This window comes from Sorex fumeus, unplaced genomic scaffold (assembly GCF_029834395.1).
Source record: "Sorex fumeus unplaced genomic scaffold, SorFum_2.1 ptg000063l, whole genome shotgun sequence".
NCBI classification, from domain to species: domain Eukaryota; kingdom Metazoa; phylum Chordata; class Mammalia; order Eulipotyphla; family Soricidae; genus Sorex; species Sorex fumeus.
The window spans coordinates 56,807,916-56,826,490 of record NW_026606120.1 but is presented as its reverse complement, the minus strand read 5'-3'; the positions used below and the strand labels follow the sequence as shown (position 1 = coordinate 56,826,490).

Genomic DNA, 18,575 nt, shown 5'->3' with positions numbered 1-18,575 from the left:
GGAATGGCCCTCCACGTGCAGACACCCAGTCCTGTTTTCTAACTCTCAGCAGGGCTGTCACAGTCTGGGATCCAGCGTCCCACTGTGTCACCTCACTGGGGGTGGGGATCAGTAAACCAAGGAGAGATGACAAGATCAATCCACTTCTCCATCCATCAGGTCCCCCCAAAATTTGAGTCATTTAAGTCAAAGCATCGCCAGGCAACATGGGGTGAATGCAGGCCCCAGGAAGGACAAAGCTGTCTACTGGGTACCTTCAGCGAGGTCACTCTCTGGCATTCCAGGCTATCACAGACCCAGGATGGGGGTGGGTGAGGGGTCCAGCATCGGACTCCTCAACCACTACTTACTTGCACTGTGGGTTGAAAAAATGTTTAGGAATCTTTTCTGCATAGGGAGAAACTCCTAAGTGCCTGGCTTCCCGAACCTTCCTTGGGGAAGGCCTTTTCCATGGGTCAGCAGTCAGTCAGTCAGGCCCACTTATCCTCCATACTCAGGGCTCTGCGTAGTCCAGGCTTCAGGGGCCAATCACTTCTCGGGTCTCATTTAGCATTTCCACAGGGAAGTTGGGTGCCGATAAGACCCTTTACCCAGCAGCCTGGCTTTACCTGTGACCTGGGGGATCCCTTTAACAAACAGCAGGGAGCCCCCAGGAAGAGCAGGCTTGAGGCTGGCCGGCCTTACCTGTTTGCTGGAGGACATGTTGGTGAGCGTGCTGATGCTGCTGGTATCTGTGACCACCATCGCGGAGGGAAACCGGGAGGTGTGGGAATACTGGGGGGGCTCCTGCTTGTGTGTGTACACTGGGGAAACAGCAGAGACGAAACCAAGGTCAGGTTACACAGGTGCATGCACAGCTGCAGCCCCCACGGCCTGCTTCCCTGGGGTCCAGGGGACAGAATGGGCCGGTAGCGGTGTTTGGGAAGGCAGGCAGATGTGGGAGAAGGCATGGCTATGTGATTACTGGTTTTTAGCTATTAAACTTTAAAAGTGTATAATTCAGGTAATATGGTTCCCCTAGTGTTAAGTTTATGGGACTGAGGTTACCGCTTACCCCCATCAAAGTACCCAAGAGCCCCCTACCCCACCATTATCCCTCAGTCACCTCAGATCCCATTAACATTTTCCCCACCACCTTCCTCCTACGGTTTGGTAATGACTTTTGAATACCAAATGGCTATTTGTTGAAATCAAGGTACTTAATTTTAGTTTTCCTCACCTGTACAATGAGAATGATACTTTTGTAGAATTATAGAAGACATTGCACAGGGGTGGATAGCACTTCTGTGATGGAAACATTTCTGCCTCCTGCGGGTTTTTTTTTGGGGGGGGGGAAGGTGGGTGTGGAACAACTGCCAGTACTCAGGGGCGCCACCCCTGGCTCTGTCTTCAGGGATCACACCTGGTGGTACTTAAGGTACCGTATATGGTGATGGGAATCCAACTATTGTCTCAGCTGAATCTGTATGCAAGGCAAAAGGCTTTACCTCTGTACTATCTCTCTGACCCCTGCCCTCTGGTTTTCAGTAATGTGTGAGATGCTTTTTAGTATCAGAAGTGAGCTTTAGGCATATATGATGCTGCTGAGGTTTTTTGCTTTGTTTCTTGTTTTGGGGGGGGGCCACACCTGAGGATGTTCAGAGGTTTCTCCTGGTTCTGCACTCAGGGATCACTCCTGGCAGTGCTTGGGGATCATGGGATCATATGAGGTGCTGGGGATCGAACCCAAGTCAGCTGCATACAAAGCAAGTGCTCTACTCTGTGCTACTGCTCCGGCCCCTGTGCTCCTTGAGATTTTAAGTTTTAAAAACAAAACAAAATAAACATAAATTGCTTGCAACCATGAAGGAGCTGATCTGCACATGCTAACCATTTCTGCCAGGTATCGAGCACCAGGTGGCTGATTCATCATTGCCAACACACACGGGGATAATTGTATCATTCTTGCTGCGTCATTAGCACTGACATGACATCATAGTTGTATGACATCATAGAAATACAGATGCTAAACAAAGGGACACTAGAATCAAATGAAAGCTCTGGATCGTGTGGCTCAGTTTTTTGCCTTTGTAGTTCTAATTCATGCAGTCAGGAACTTTGTTTATGCTGTGCCAAGGATTGAGCCCAGGTCTTGTGCCTACAAGGCATGAGCCTTTCCACTGAACTGTAGTCTCAATCCTCACATCTAAAACCTTTTGACACATGTGAATTATCTATATGATTCACATAAGCTCCTAGTCACCAGGATGGCTAATGAAAGCACTTGGGGGCTTAGCTGTGAGGGAAGAACAAATGGTTCCATCTCGGTGTTCTTGAGCCAGAAATGAGTGGGGATGACAGTCCCTGTCTCACCTTACCTCCAGGCAGGGAGGCTGCTTCTCCCCTGCTCTGCACCCCCTCGCCCCCGACCAGCACAGATGACAGGTCACCACCCTCTGAGGGTCCCATCGAGGTCTGGCCCCAGAGGAAGGGTGTGTAGGGAAGGGTAAAGGGCCAAGAAGGGGCATCCCATCAGGCTCTGGGAGGAAGGGAAATAGGGCACATGTGGTTCCAGGCTGCTACAGGCTGTGGCAGATTTTTCAGATGCCAGGAAAATGTGATTGGAATGTGAGATGGTGCTTAGAAACCAGCTCCACAGGCCTGGGGGTGGGGGGAGTGGGGGGTTAGAAGGCCGAACTTGGTTGTTCTCCCTTTGATCCACAGCTCTGCCTGGGGCAGCCAGGGAAGAAACAAAAATCCTCTTCCCCATTCCTGCCTCCTCCTCTGAAGCAATCCCTTACTAAATAATTGCGGGCATTCCTTTAACTACGTGCTTGCACTTCACCTTGTTTTTATCTTTCTTCTACAGTCCCTCTCCATGCTGATTTCCACTTTCTGGACACAGAGACTGAGGTACAGGAAATCAGTCACTTCCCAGTGGCTACACAGTAGGTCGGTCTCCCAAGGTGAAATCTTCATCTGAATCTGAGACTAACCTTCTATCCCAGATAGATGCCCCTTCTGGACTATGCCTAAAAGAGGGAAACCCTTCTATGAGTTCTACCCAAACTCAAGGACCAGGGGCTGTGGGCAATATAGCCAGTGGACTGGCCTGGTGCTAGGAATCAGGAGGGACAGAGATACAGGGACTGATGCAGAATCCCGAACAGGGAACACATCCTTTCTGGGTGCGCTGAGGCAACCTAGTAATTCTAAGTTCAGGAGGGCACCCAGGTGTATTTTTATCCCAATATTCAGGAGTATGGATTAGAGATGTTTGGAGTGTATGAATGGGAAGGCTTAGAGATTCTCAGAGAGTCTGCCATCTCAGGAGAGGCAAATAGGGGACAAATAATATGCCACAGGCTACATTGGGGCTCAGGGGGGAAATGCGGTTGACTAGAGAGCGCTTCATGGGCCAGATGGGGACAGGTGCCCCCTACACTAGTCCGGCTTCCTTTCTGCCTCTTTCCTTCCCACACAAACCTCCCCCACCACCACCACCTCAGACCTTCCCCTGGGAATCTCACCAGTAGTGAAGAGTCTGGGAAAGGCCCAGCATGGCCCCAGAGTCCCTGGGGAGAGTTAGTTCTGGCGGGGGCCAAGTCAGGGGGAGAGTGGCCAGATTACGAAACTCCGGAGGAAGTGGAGACACGGGGGTGGGGTTGGGGAGTGTGGGGGTGGGGGTGGGGGTGGGGAACGTCGCGGCCTTACTGTGGGAGTTCTGCAGCTGCGTCACCGTGGCCATGAAGGGCGGCTGGGCCATGTGGCTGCCGGGGCTCTGCTGCATGAGGGGCTGCTGGTGCGGACTGTGCAGCTGCTGCGAGAACTGAACAGGCTGCAGGGCTGCCAGGCTGCCGGCCACGCTGTTGATGACAGGGACGCTCTGTGCCTGTGACGTGTTGAGACCTGCAGGAGCAAGAGAGCAAGATCAGCACTGGCTTCAGGGGCCAGGAGGGTGCCGGATGTCAGTGGCTGTTCAGGAGCCCTTGCTATGTTCTGGGATCAGCCTTCCTGCCTCGCTTTACAGAAAAGAAATTGAGTCTGGGGCGATCAAGTCACCTGTGGTCATTCCATGGGGGATGATAGACAGAGATGGCCTGAGGCAGGAGTCTCTGTCACTCAGACTTAGCTTTCTGGTGATTACCAAGACCCCAGCAGAGGCCTGCCCACACCCGACTACCAAGCTGGCCTCAGATTGCCTGGCCCTGGGGCCCTCGGGGCAGGGCTCAATGTTCCCACCTGTGGTGGAAACTGGTGTCTGGCTCTGTCTGTCCAGAAGAGGGCAGGAGTGTGCAGAGGCCAAACACAACCAAACTACCTCCATAGTCTGGACTGTAGTGGCAGAGATGCTGGGGAAGCAGCTGGGCAAAGACCCAAGGAGGGATCAGATACCCCGTTCTCTTCCAGGTAGTAGAGAGGGGGAAGAACCAGGCCCTCTGACGGTCTCTGAAGGGTCCCAAACTATTGAGCAGTGCAGGGCTTGTGGCAACATGAGGCCCAGAGACAGGTAGGAGGGGCCAGGTAGTTCTGGTCAGCTTTCTGCCCGGGGCAGGAGAGCCTCTGTGGGTCTGTCTGTGAGAGATCCTGAGACCCCTAGACTACTGGGGCCGGTGCTTCAAAGATGGAGCCCCCGGTTCCACCCTCTGTGAGCTCCCTTCCAGGCCTTTGAGGAAGAGCCGAATGGGTGGGAGTGAGGACAGAATCCGGGGAGACCCTGACCGCTCCCTGAGCCACCAATAGCCCGTTGCTTTCTAGGAAGTGAGGGAAAGCCTAGGGTGGAGAAGAAAATCTAAAACAAAAGCTTTCTTTATGAGGTGAGTGCAGAGAAAGAGGGGGTTCCAGAAACCTGTTTATGGGAAATCCTGCATGAATAAGTACAGAGACCTCAACAGTGGCCCACTCCAAGCTTCCGTCAAGACTGGTTGGAAATCTTGAAAATGATGGGGCTGGAGCAATAGCACAGTGGGTAGGGCGTTTGCCTTGAACATGGCCGACCCGGGTTTGATTCCCAGCATCCCATATGGTCCCCTGAGCACAGCCAGGGGTAATTCCTGAGTGCAGAGCCAGGAGTAACCCATGTGCATTGCCAGGTGTGACCCAAAAAGAAAAAGAAATCTCGAAAACAAGACCTCTGGCATCAGTAGCAGTGCAGGGGGACTAAATCCTCTCACCATTGATGGCCCTCAGAATAATCCAAATTCTCATTCCCCAGCAGGCTCTGGATTTCCCAGATTTCCCCATCTCCCTACGCTACCTCTTCCTTAGGGTCTCCATCCCTGAGGAAGCCCCATGGGGTTGTGGCTTTCCCAGGATCCCAGAGCCTCTGTCCTCCTAAGGAAATCTGTCCGGAACCACACATGCACCTGTCTCGGGTGGATGACATTAACCACTATGGTTCCGCAACTGGACTGCGCTTTGGATTCATCTGGGGGTGGGGGGGAAGCTTTAAGAAATATACATTCCTAGGCCCCACCCAGGACTCCATGAGTCAGAACCTTTAGAGGTGAGGCTCAGGAATCTTATTTTCAACACAGCCTGTTATCCTGTTGTGCCTCAGTTCCAGGATTGAGAGCCACTGATGTCATCACAGCTCCCATGGAGTGTGACTCTTGGCCTTTGCATCTGTTTTGTGGCCACTGGTTCCTGCTTAAGAAGCATGTTATGCTGCCCAGCAGGTAAGGGGAGAGCAAGGAGTTGGCACAGCCCAGTAATTTCTCACCACACTCTCTTCAGGCCTCACAGGGCTGAGGCAGGGCCCATGGACTCAATAGGGTGTCAGCTGGTGGGGATCCTGCAGCCAGTGCTTCACTTGACATCCAGAGGGGGCAGGACACTGTCTCTCAGCACAGGTTCTGGTGTGCCTTACCATGCTTCACAATGCACACACATACGCACACACACACCATTTACACACTGATACCCACAAGCACATCACACACCCACACACTCTCACACACTGACACACCTCCCACACATTCACATGAACCCCCACACACCACATATACTCACACACGCATACCACACATGCACCAGGCACACACCCTTCTGGGGTACACACTGGTGTTGTAGTAGGGGGTTGTGTGATATATAGAGAAGTGTGGGTAGAGAGGATGAGAGGGGACAAAATGGAAGCATGAGAAATTGTGCCACAAAAGGTTTTACTTCAGGTAGTTCCTCAGGAAATACACCACTGTGTGTCCCCCATAGCTGAACATGAGAAGAGTGAGGTAAGTGGGATGTTCTATGCATCATTTAGTGGCAGAGAAAAGAAAGCTGAGAAACTTCTTCCAAGGGCCTTTTCATCAGCTCTTCTAGAAGGCAAACACGGCCGTCCTAAGAACTGTACCTCACTCTCTGTCCAAATCTGGCTGTGCCACAGATACCACAGTCCTAGAGAGGGTCCAGTGAGGGCAACATCAGGGAGTTTAGAATAATATTTATCTTCTATGAGTCCCCTAAAGCTTCTCTGTCCCCATTTCCCTCTGCAGAAATAAGTGCAGAGAGTGTCCATTTCTGAGCAGCCAAGGACAGAGCCAGACTAACACAGAGTCACATTTGCTACATTTGGGGGCCTCCTAAAGGCACCTTGCTTGCCTCCCCAAGTTGCCCTCTAGGACCATCTAGTATTCAGTTCCAAATGGTCAGAGTTCCTGCTCCAGGCTGGCGCTAAGACAGAGGGAGAGTAGGAAAGAAAAGGACAGGAATGAACAAAGAAGCAGTTACTGTGTGTGTGCATGAGGCCCAAGGGCAGTCAGGAGGACCTCAGGGCTATAGTCCTGAGAGAAAGGGGAGCCATGTGCCCTGGAGTACTGCCCAGTGACTGTTCAGAGAATCAGTGATTTTACCTGAGAATTACAGATTTTCAGTAAAAACTCCACTGTCTTCAGAACAATGTGGAACCCTCAGCAAGGTGGCCACAGCTACAGTCCCTCCTGCACCCTGGAAATGCCCGTCTGTATGGGAGATAACTCACTGTGGCCCCATGAGTCTTTTAGAGCTGGAAGGAACACATCCATTTCCTTATTTCCAGCCATGGCTGTGACAACCTGCTTCTCCTAGAACATTATAAATTCAGAAAAGTGGTGACAGTTTCCCCCTGAGTTCCTGCTTAGTGCATTTCCCCCACTGTTCAAAGAGGTACTGGGTAACCACACAAAATTCCCGTTTAAAAGCAAGCCCAGGGGCTGGAGAGAAAGCACAGCGGGTAGGGCGTTTGCCTTGCACGCGGCCGACCTGGGTTCGAATCTCAGCATCCCATATGGTCCCCTGAGCACCACCAGGAGTTAACTCCTGAGTGCAGAGCCAGGAGTAACCCCTGTGCATCGCCGGGTGTGACCCAAAAAGAAAAAAAAAGCAAGCCCAGTGCATCCTGCTTTATCTTTACTAATATTGACACCAGCACAATTCCCTAGTGAAGTTACCACATACCTAGGGACAGGAATGAACATCATGAAAGTGGATGCTGTAAGAATCTCATGACTTATAGCATGCTTTCCTATGTACTGGTGGTGGAGGGGGCACCCAAGCAGTGCTCAGGGTTACCTGGGGACCACTCCTCACAGCAGTTGGCCTGGATGTGTGGTTCAGTGCTTGGGCCCAGTGGCAAGACGCTGCATAGGCCAATGATGCTGGGGGCCACTAGGGATCTATCCAGTAGTGGTTGGGTTGAGGGTGAGAGTTCATGTAGTGCTGGGATTGGACTCTAGGTCTTATACATGTGAAGTATACACCAACCCTAAATAATCTACAAGCATGTCAATATCTGTTGCTATTTGATCTCCTCACCCATTTCACAGATGAGCAAACTGAACCTCTTGAAGGTTCAGTGATTTAACTGAATGTACATAGCTGGTGTGTTGTGACCCAGAAGGTCCCATACCATTCCATCCTCTTCTCCTGTTTTAGGCTACACAATCCAAATATTGTGATGCAGATAAGGAACCCAAACAAGTGAATTCTAATCTATAACTTGTAACTGCATTTGAAGAGAATCTTCTTGATTTCTTTATCATTAACTTGGCTCCTTGCCCATTCTTGCTCCCCCCCCAACCCAAGTTTTGTGACCAAGGACAGAGCTTACTTTGTGCAATGGCCATGACTCCAGAGAGGGGGGTCATGATGAGGTTTTGAGATTGTTGGGGATTATGGTGGGACAGGCTGTGGATATTCGTCAAGGTGCTGACAGGCGGCAAACCTCCTCCTGAGACTGAGATCTGCCGAAGAGAAAAAAACAGCAATGTAAGTGGAACTGTGTTCCCCAAAAGCATCATCTGAAGTGACATGGTACAGCAATGCCTCAGCACGGCCAGGTCACAGATTCATTCATCTGTTCATTCATTCCATAACTGTTATTAAGCCTTACTGTGGGACAGACACTTTTAGATGCTGAGGATAGAGTAGAAAGTGAAACAGACAACAACCCCTGTCTGGTGGCACATCTACTTGTGCCCACTATTGAATTGACTAACCCTCCTTGGAAATTTTTCTGGGGGATGGATCAGAGAGATTGTCTAGTGAGAAAGGCACTTGCCTTGCATGAGGCCAGCCCAGGTTTTATCCCTGAACCCCTATATGGTCCCTCGAGCCCACCAGAAGTGATCTCTGAATACAGAGCCAGGAGAAAGCCCTGAGTGCCGCCAGGTGTGGCCCCCAAACCAAAATATATAATAAATAAATAAATAAATTCCTCATTCAGGTGTATTTTTTTAAATTTTATCTGTTTATTCTGTTTCATCTTTTTCTGAGGGATGAGGGGCTTTCCAGTGGACCTTAACCTCACAGGCCAGGTGTACCAGAGCCACAGCCAGTGTTGCTTGGGGGGAGGGGAGAGTATGTGGTCTCAGGGATCAAACTTGGGTCCTCATTCCTGTGCTCCTTCCCTTTGAGCTTGCTCTCTGATGTCACACTTGCTCACACTGGATATCTCCTCAATTCTATTCAATGTCTCCTATCTATGGGTGCTGAAGACCAAGGCTTGCTAAGAATGGTCTTTTAAGAAATTCACTGGAATTCCCCAGTGAGAACAAACTAGGGACAAGTCTAAAATACAGAGAAACTGGCTCTGCTGAGCACTACTCATAGGTTAACCTGCCAACCTCACTACAATCCCATGAGATTATTTTGTGTCATTCCCATTTGTGTCATTCCTATTTTACTAAGGATGAACTAAAACTTCGAGTAGACTTGTAGGTTGCCTAAAATCCTAGCTCTGGTAAGTGGTACATTTGATATTCAAACCCCCTTCTAACTGACTCAAGAACTCAATTCTTAACCTTTTACAGAAAACTTCCCCTGAATCTAGCAATTATCATCAAGGGTTAAGGAGACTAACCAACTAACTGTTGGGCTTTCTCTCCTTTTTTCAAAATCTCTACTATCCACTTAGAAAAATATATGCCAAAGATCTGATAGTCTTAACAAATTTGCTAATGACAAAATTAGTAGACAATCCATGAGTTCCAGGCCCTGCCACTGTGCTTTACCATGAGAATTTCTGACAGACTAGTAAGTAAATGTGTGTTTACCTTAGTTATGGCCACTTTGGATTTTTTTTTTAGAGGATTGAAATCTTTTACTTATTCCTGTCTTTTCCTTCTCAATTTCTTTGTTTTTCCAAGTCTATAAAGGCATCAAAAGCTTTTAGGGTCTCTTCTTCACTCATAATAACATGCTTACATGTCTTATTGCACTAGTTAAAACTTTCTGAATAGTGATAAGCAATAATATCTATAATGGATGTGCTTGTTTCAATTCTGATGCTTTCAGAAAGAATCCCAATATTTTCCCATTAATTACAAGGGATGTATCAATTGAACACACATACTAGCACCAGGTTTTTCATGATAAATTTATTTACCATTTACAGTTTTAAAAGAAAAAAAGTTTTAAAACTCTTGAGAAAGGACTCTCCCTGCCTCCCTTGTTTTCAACTAATCCAGGCAATCTTCTTTTTTCTAATAGGGACTACCCCAAGTGGTGCCCAGTGGGCCCAAGGATACATACTAAGAGGCTATCAGGGCCATGTTCACTAATGCTCAGGGAACCATGAGGGATCAGAGATCAAACTCATGGCCTGACCCATGTCAGGCATATGCTCTACTACTTCTATTACTTGAGTTATCTCCCTGACCCCTGAACAGACATTAAATACAGATAGATAGTATTTGTGTAATGTGTGTGTGTGTGTGTGTGTGTGTGTGTGTGTATGTTCAGGAACTCAGGAACTCATGCATACAAACCATATGCTCTTATTGTTATTACTGAACCACATACTCCCAAACCCAGACATTCCTTTCTTTTTTGGTTTTTGGGTTTGGGGCTGTTCTCAGAGGACCATATGGGGTGCTTGGGTCTTCCATGTACAAGGCAAACACCTACCTGTTACACTATATCTCTGCTCACATGCCCCCCACCCCACCCCAACCCCAACATTCTTAATGTCGTAAAGAACTTCAAGGATTAAGATATATACATAGGCATGAGATATTAATTTTCTCTTTTTTCTATCGCTAATTACCCAGGGCTTTTCTATTTAAGTCTCACAACAGGTAAGGCACTAACTCCTACCCTGCCCTGGTCAACCCCATAGTTTCCAAGGTTAATTTGAAAAAAAGAAAAAGAAAAACCCAAACAAGTCTGTTTGTGTTTTTTAAATGAGCATCAAAAAAAAAGACTTAGGGGTCATGTGACCAAGAAGGAATTCTGACCACATCAAACAAGAGAGAACCAGCCTGTTTGCTGGACTTGTTTTTCAAAATGTTCGAGTCATTTAAAAAAAAATTCAGTAACCTGGGTAAGGTAGTCCTTTGGAGAAAGTCAGTGGAGGGATGGGAATTCCCACCATTTCAACACGTGGTTTTGTGTGAAAGAAAAAGACAACGATCATGCTAAAAACAAAAGACATGTGTAGGCTTTTGAGTTTATAAAATGTTTTAGCTGACTGTACCATAGGGGTCAAAAAACAAAAAGGGAAGGAATTATTATTATTATTATTATTAGCAGTAGTAGTAGTAATAGTAGTAGTAGTAGTAGTAGTAGTAGTAGTAGTATTGCCCCTATGTTACAGATGAAGAAACTGACTTTAAACAGAGTGAAGCCTAGATGGATGTCATTAGAAGAGTAAGAAAGTTAGAATTTGAGCCCAGTTTTCCTTGACTCTATCCCATCCATTCAGTATGTTTAGCTTATCTCCATTGAATTCTTTCCTGCCTAGGGACTAGAAAGACAGTACTGTGAGTGTGGTGTTTGCCTTGCATGCGGCCAACCCTGTTCGATCCCCAAATCCCATATTGTCCTCTGAGCCCTGCCAGGAGTGATCCCTGAGTACAGAGTCAGGAGTAAGTACTGCTGGGTGTAATATCCCCTGTCTCCAACCCTGCCTCAAAAAAAAAAAAAGAGAAAATAAGGAAGGAAGGAAGGAAGGAAGGAAGGAAGGAAGGAAGGAAGGAAAAAATTCCTCCCCACCCTAAAAATGAAACCAGAACGTGTATTTGGTTCTGGGACTGATGGAGTCAGATTGGTCAACAAGATTAGGTGTGGTCTTTCCACATGAATTTGGAGAGCTGGGATTAAACTCATTCTGCCATGACCCTTCTTCTGCTGAGTTTTCCCTTTCTGTGCCTCTCACCTGTACGATCAACATTACTATTCCCAATTCGCAAACAAGGAAACAAGTTTAAGAAAGTTAAGAAATGTGTCCAACTGGTAGCGGTGGCCTGGAAGGCTGGCTGTAAGGCCCCAGATTTTCTGAGTTCACAGGGCTGTGGGGCTGTGATAGTGGCCAGTACGTACTGAGTGATTAGTGGTGCAGGTCTGACCATTCAGTACAAGAACCTTGCATTGCAATATTGGGGGCCATCAAGGCCACACCCAGAGATGCTTGGGGTGCCATGAGGTCCCACGATTTAAACTCCGGGCCTTGAGTATTCGAGGCATGTGCTTCAGTGCTTTGGGATATCACCTTGGTTCCCAAAACATCCTCTGTTTTTGTTTGGGGGGGGGCATACCCAGTGATACTGAAGGCTAACTCCTGACTCTGTGCCCAGGGATCACTCCTGCTGGTGTTGGGAAATAAGCCAGGGTTGGTCTCATGCAAGGCAAGCACTGTATTATCTCCTTGGCTCTCAGGATGTGCTTTTAAAAACAACTACAACAAAAAAACAGGGTTTTTTTTTGATGTGTGTGTGGGGAGTGGAGAGATGCAAAAAACACCAGCAAAAACAGGTGCAGACTACAGCCCCATGTCTGATTTGTTCTTTGCCAATGCATTAATGCACGCCATTGGAAAGAGTGCAGTCAGTGCTACTAAAAACTCAAACAAGGAGTATTATTTCCAAAACCAGTCCTTGGGAGATTTCAAATGCATATCCTACAGGATTTCAAACGCATGGCCTACTGGAATTGAACGCACTGAGAGAGTCATGCCTTAGATAAGGCTTAGCCCAAGAACAGCAGGCTATAGGCAATCTGCATACCAGCCCAATGAGACAGCTGTTATTATGCCCATTTTACAGACAAAAACGTTGATGTTAAGCAATGTCCAGTCAATGGCTGATAAATAATAGAGCCCAGGCCCAGGACACCCTGGTCTCCTTGCCTGCATTATTTTTAACCATACTCTCCTCTTGCCTTGCAGAACTAAGATCTGGGATGGACTTGTTATATATTAACAGAAAATAGACTCTTGAATTTGGACATCCAGTGATAGTGACATAACATATGAGCCAGGGTGTCGGAGACAAGTGAGTAGCTGGATCTTGCAAACAAGCTTCCAGGTGTCTGATAACGTTGAGGTGTGCTGTCTTGGTCAATCATCAATCTAATGATACACTGCCCAGTAGAGCACTTCCAGCCAGAACTGGGGGAAGAAAGTGTGACCGAGGACCAGCAGCCCAGCCTGAGTGAGGACTCTTTGCCTCTATGAGGAAGAAGCGGAGGGCTCCAAGGGCCAGTGGCCAGAGAAGCGAAGGTTTGCTCTGCTGAGATGTCAAGAGGTCTTCTCCGGGGAAGTCCATCCTCTCCCCTCACTAGTGTGGGTCTCAAAGCAGCCCGAGGACTCACGTGTCTGACACTCACAGTTCTTCATGAAGAAGCCACGGAATGGAGGAGGAGAGGGCCAGAAGGGAGCATTCGAATGACTCCCACAGAAGAGTTGACCACTGCCAGGCCTGAGACCACACGGGGCGAGCAGCCCAGGGCCCCTGAAACTAGCATTAGCCGGGCCAGAGCTCCCTTCGGAAAAGACACGTTGTTTTTTCTCCTGAGAGCAGGGGACTCAATCACCTGTGACTCACCACCATTCCTCTGTTGCCTACACAGCGCACACGTCAAGGTCTAAAGTGGCATCTGTCCCCCTCCCCCAGGGCCGGCCTCCACCTTCCTGGGGTCAGAAGCCTTGAGGGAATGTGCATGGCTCCACCAACTTGCCGCTCCTCCCTTCCCTGAAACAGAGCATGACCCAAAGAATCAAGTTTTCCATTTCCCACCCTCCCTATTGTCGTAATGCTTCTGTGCTCTGCTCCGCGGCTGCTCTCCCCTGCTCTTGCGTTGCTGAAGGGTTTGAATCCTGAAAACTCAAACCCTCACAGTCAGTTCCTCACCATGAAGCTGCCCTTCCCACTGGGTGTGGACTTGCATATGGCTATGGATGGAAAAGATCTCTTCAAGAAACTCACACTGGGACCTCACACCGCTATGCTTTTCTGTGACATATTTTCTGAGATGGGCCAGAGTACAGGTAGGGTGTTTGCCTTGCACACAGCTGAACCGGGTTCAATACCCCAAACCCTATATGATCCTCTGAGCACAGAGCCAGGAGTCAGCCCTGAGCACCGCTGAGTAAGACCCACTGAAACAAAATCAAAACAAAGATTTCCTGACCCAACACTGTGCTGAGTATTCCCAGTGCTAGCACATCTGTTCCCTCTAATGATAACCCTGTGATCATTCACCACCATTTTCTAGGAAAGAGAGATCTAGGGCAGTTCAGAAGCCTGCCCAAGGCTAGATAAAATGTTAGAGCTGGGATCTGAACCTGGGCCATCGGAACTTCAAAGTGGCCCCTTCTCACTCACCCTCTCAGCATCACCCCGCCCATGCCTGGCATTTTGCACTGTGATCTTCCTTGGCATGGCCATCCAGTGTCCTTCAAAATCCCACACCTCTCCCCTGCCCTGGCCACTCACTTCATTACTCTCCTTGCCAGTGGGGTGGTCAAGAGAAAGAGGAGACTTGTTTCACAGTGACGGGTTCTCTGGGTTAAAAACTGGCTGATGGCCTTGGGTGGGGGGGGAGGGCGGGTGGTGGGATGAATGAACATTTTATCAACACAAATGTCATTGGCAGCCCCAAGACAAACAGTGTCCCACCCGGCTTGCTTCTTTATGAGGCATTCAATCAATAAAATGAGAGCAGAGCTCTGTCAGATTTATTGGCTGGGTTCAAACTGAACACCTCTTCCAGCCGCCAAAGGCTGGGTCACCAGTCCTACCTTTCCGTCCCAACTCCGGACAGCTCTATTTCCCCCTACCTGGCTACAATGGTTCATTGTTTGAGGCAGGCCTTGTGAGAAGTTGTGTTTATTTTGCCTCTTATCTTATCAGCTCCAGAGCTACAATGGCCCAGGTGTACTCACCATTTTACCATCAGGTGAGAGGAGATTGTGGCCAGGGTCCAGGCTGGCTGGAGAGACTTGCTGTAAAACGGACTGGCTGGTCACCATGGCGCTGTTACCATGGTGACTGATGGTGGAGGAGGAAGTGACTTCATTGTTTCCTTGCTGGTTATAACGCACTCCTGCAAAAGAAGGCAGACCCAGCAGGGAACATTAGTGCCCCCAGGGCCCAGAACACCAGGCTTCCCTTGTTTTCAAGGGTAGAGGACAAGAAAATAAGGTTTCCTTCTTATGGATAGACTTGAGGTCTACCCATGAGAAATAGAGACTGTCTCTTACTAGGTAAAGGTGATCTCTCCAATTCCAACCTCTGGAATGTTTGTCTTTTCTGATTTTATCTGGGTCACATCGGGTGATGTTCAGGGCTTACACCAGACAGTCAGGAATTACTCCTGGTGGTGCTTGGGAGACTATAAGGGATGTCAGGGATCGAACATGGGTCTGCAGAGTGCACGGTAAGCACTCTACTCACCGTACTATTTCTCTGGCCCTGAATGTAAACCTTAGGAAAGCAGGATGCTTTTATCTTTTTTTTTTTTTTCACTTTCTTGCTGCATCCTTGGTGCCTTGGGTCATGAGAGTCACTCAGTAAACTTCTGTCAAACGATTGAGCAAAAAAATTCTACTGGTGTTGTTTTGCATGGTTCATTTAAAGACTTCTCTTCCTGCCTGAGCCCTTCGAGGAGAGATCCCTGAGCACAGAGCCAGGAGTAAACTGTGAGCACCACCAGATATCCCAAGACCTTCTGTAAATGTTTCGTTAGCATCTTTTGGCTATATGGGATTACAAAAACTAAGTCAACTCCTTTGACAGAGAGTGACCTTAAGGAGAACCAGAGTAAAGGACATTGGTCTCTGTCTACCTTTGTTTAAGTTGAGACTAATAGCCAAGGAACACGGGCAAAGCAGGGTAAGGATGGCTTACAGTTTGGAGGCTCTATAACACACATTCCTTTGACGGGGTCCTATTTGGCTGACTTCCAGGGCATGGGGATGGAGGTGGGGCAGATGGCACACCCAGGCAGAATATGGATGCTTAGTAACCCCCTACAGTCTGCCCGCAGGGTGAAGAGCAGCTAACATCTCTACAGCCTTTCTGCTCTGACCTTCCTTCTTGCTCAGGAACCAAAAGGCAGCTCTGTGCTTGGGAAAGGGATCTTCCTGGGCAGACACCAGACAACTGGAGGAAATTCCAGAAGGACCAAGAACTGCTACCAGTTTGCAGAGGTCAAGTCCCACTTGGTGGACTCATGAAACAAAGGGACAAGGCTGGGCCATGGCACCTGAAACTCAATGCCTAGAGTGCCCCGAGTTTTGACTTGGATCAGAAGATTTGTTCCTGCCCACAAGGGGAGAAGCCAAATACCCTAGGCATGAACTACTAGAGCCCACTTGATGCCACAGAGCTGCACTTCTCCTGTTGCTCCATTCATTCCAAGATGAACCCTCGTTGTATATTATATATGGAACCTATTGGTCTGTTTTCCCCCTTACTCTGCCTTGTGTTTACACCAGCCCACCTTTCTATGAAGGCTACAAAAATGCCCCCCACTCCCTCACATGCACACCATAGAGGTCAGGCAAGCTTCCATGTCCACTGGCCTCTAATTTGCCAAGATCAGGCTTGCCAAAGGGGAACCAAGCCAGTTTTCCTTGGATCTTTTGAAGGACATTGCCCAAGTCTAGTATGACCTCGAGCTCAAGAGGCTGTGCAGAAAACAAACAAATGCTAAAACAGGCTTCTAACCTTCAAGAGCAGCTTGTTTGAAGTGGGCTGATGCATGCTCTATGGGCTTCTTCTATTGGTCATTTCCCCCATCCTTTGTCTCAGGGCCTGTAGGGTCAGGGGTACAGTGCTGGCAGTGGGACAACACTGAAACTCAGTGGTTATTGGTCTGGGGGAGAGTTTTGGAGGGAAAAGGATTCAGGTCACTAAAAGGAAGACAGACTTCCACATCTCCAACACCTCCTGACCAGTCCTGTCCATTTCCTTCCACATCTCTCTGTACCAGACCAGAGTGATAGGACATTGGGCAGGGAGTTTGCCTTGCATGTGGCCAACCATAATTTGATCCCTGGCCTCCAATATGGTCTCTCGTGCGCAGCCAGCAGAGCTAGGAGTAACTCCTAAGCATTGCCGGGTGTGGCCCAAGACCAAAAACAAAACAAAACAAAATCTCACTTCCTCTGTTTCCTCCTAGGTTTTCCTTTCAGTACCTTCAAGTCTATCTCATTGGATTAAATTAGGGCCTTTTTCTCCACTCAAAAAGAGGCTTCCTATCAGGACGCTTCCAAAATCTCTCTGGAGAGCCATTCTCTCTTGTTGGAAAGGAGTTACCCCAATCTTGTGAGCGCAGTGGGAAGAACTAGTGAAAAGATGGGGAGGCAGTGGCAACAGAAGAAAGACCTTTCTAACAAATAGGGGTCTTGGGAAGCTGGAATGAGCTCTGGAATGAGGCCAAATCAGGCCCCATCCTCAACTTTACTCTTATTGAACCTGAAATCTTGGGACAACAACCAATTCTATGAACCTTACTTTTCTCTTGTAACGTGGAGCGAATTCTTTCTTAAAAGGGCAACTTTCCCATCAAAACTCCTAGTGAAATGCCAAATAAATGGGGATGGGGAGAAAGCAGGAGTCGTGAAGACCTCCAAGTATTTTTTCCCCAGAACTCTAGAATTCTAGATGATGCAGGGTCAATTCTAAATACTAGGTGTAATGACCTTCCCACGGAGAACAGTTTCCAAGGAATCTTCCCCAGCTGAAACTCCTGATGCTTTGTCAGTCGGGAGGGAGGCCAGGCCCCTGCCCTCTTGTCCTTTCTTTTCGGAGGAACTGGACTTCAGCCCGTTTTGCTCCTGCTTTCTCTGTCTCCCTGACCAGCTATTTGCCTCCCCAAGATGCTCTGCTCCTGAGAGAGTGGTGATAACGCTGGGAGTCGGGTGTGTTTCCACCTCCCAGCCTGTCCCCACCATCGATTGAGTCTCAAGTCAAATAGACGCAGGTTTTAGCCTATTTAGTTTGGCTGAAGGAAGAGGGCCAGCCCTCTGATGATCAAATACAGGTCATGGGGAGGCTTCTTCCCTACCGCTGGCTACATAATTATTTATTTAAAAATAATTAACCTGGGACATCTGCAGGAAACAAAAGCCTACTTTACAAGGGAGCCAGGTAGGAGAGAGTCAAGAGATTATTTGTTCGAGTCCCAGCATCAAAACTCAAGGCTGTGTGCAGCTCCAGCCTCCCTTCTTCACTGCAGAACTTCATTCCATGAGAGCAATAGTGTTGGGGCTTCCCTCCTTAGAACTGGACCCACACACTGAAGCACATTACTTTCAAGATCTCTGGCTGGAAAGAAAGTACCAGGGTTCAGGTGCTTGCTTTGCATCCCGCGGACCCAGGTGTGAACCCCTGGCTCCACAAATGGTCCCGAATCACTGTCAGGGGTATGGTTCATCCTCTCCCACTCTCCCACCCACTTATCCAAAAGAGCTCTGAGTAAGGGCTAGCATTCAGACCGGGAGTTAGGGGACCCTAACTCTGGATCTCTGCTCTGCCATCAATGTTTTGGGGGAGCCTCAGCTTTTTCACCGCTAGGCCAGAAGACTGCTCGCTTTGAGGAGGAGTTATTATCACTGTGGAGTATGGTGGGAGCTCAGCAGGAGGCCACCTCATTGACTCCAAGTCAGCCTGGAACCTTCCCCACTGATGGTCCTCTCACCAGAAATGGGGCAATTCCTCTGGACCCTGAGATTGTGACTGTAACTATCCAGCTGCCTTGAAAGGGGTGTGTGGAGGTGGAGGGTATATCACAAGGCAGTGGCTGGAGAGACCAGAAATAGCTGCTCTTGTTATAGGAAGTGAGGTCCTTGTGTATTTCACAAACTCAGAAGAGCACTTGAAAGGAGTATAGGAGTAGAG

General features: G+C 48.5%; 1 protein-coding gene across 3 annotated transcripts in view; it reads right to left on the bottom strand.

Moving 5' to 3' along the window:
* HNF1B (HNF1 homeobox B) overlaps positions 1–18,575 on the bottom strand; it is a 65,977-nt gene that overhangs the window by 9,899 nt on the left and 37,503 nt on the right. The window contains exons 5-8 of one of the 3 annotated variants that reach the window (XM_056127766.1): positions 14,615–14,775; positions 8,063–8,195; positions 3,694–3,888; positions 685–803 (exon numbers count right to left, since the gene is read on the bottom strand). In XM_056127766.1, the coding sequence (XP_055983741.1) occupies positions 685–803; positions 3,694–3,888; positions 8,063–8,195; positions 14,615–14,775 (608 nt within the window). The remainder of the gene's footprint in view (positions 1–684; positions 804–3,693; positions 3,889–8,062; positions 8,196–14,614; positions 14,776–18,575) is intronic. The other 2 variants (XM_056127767.1, XM_056127768.1) reach the window with 2 other exon arrangements.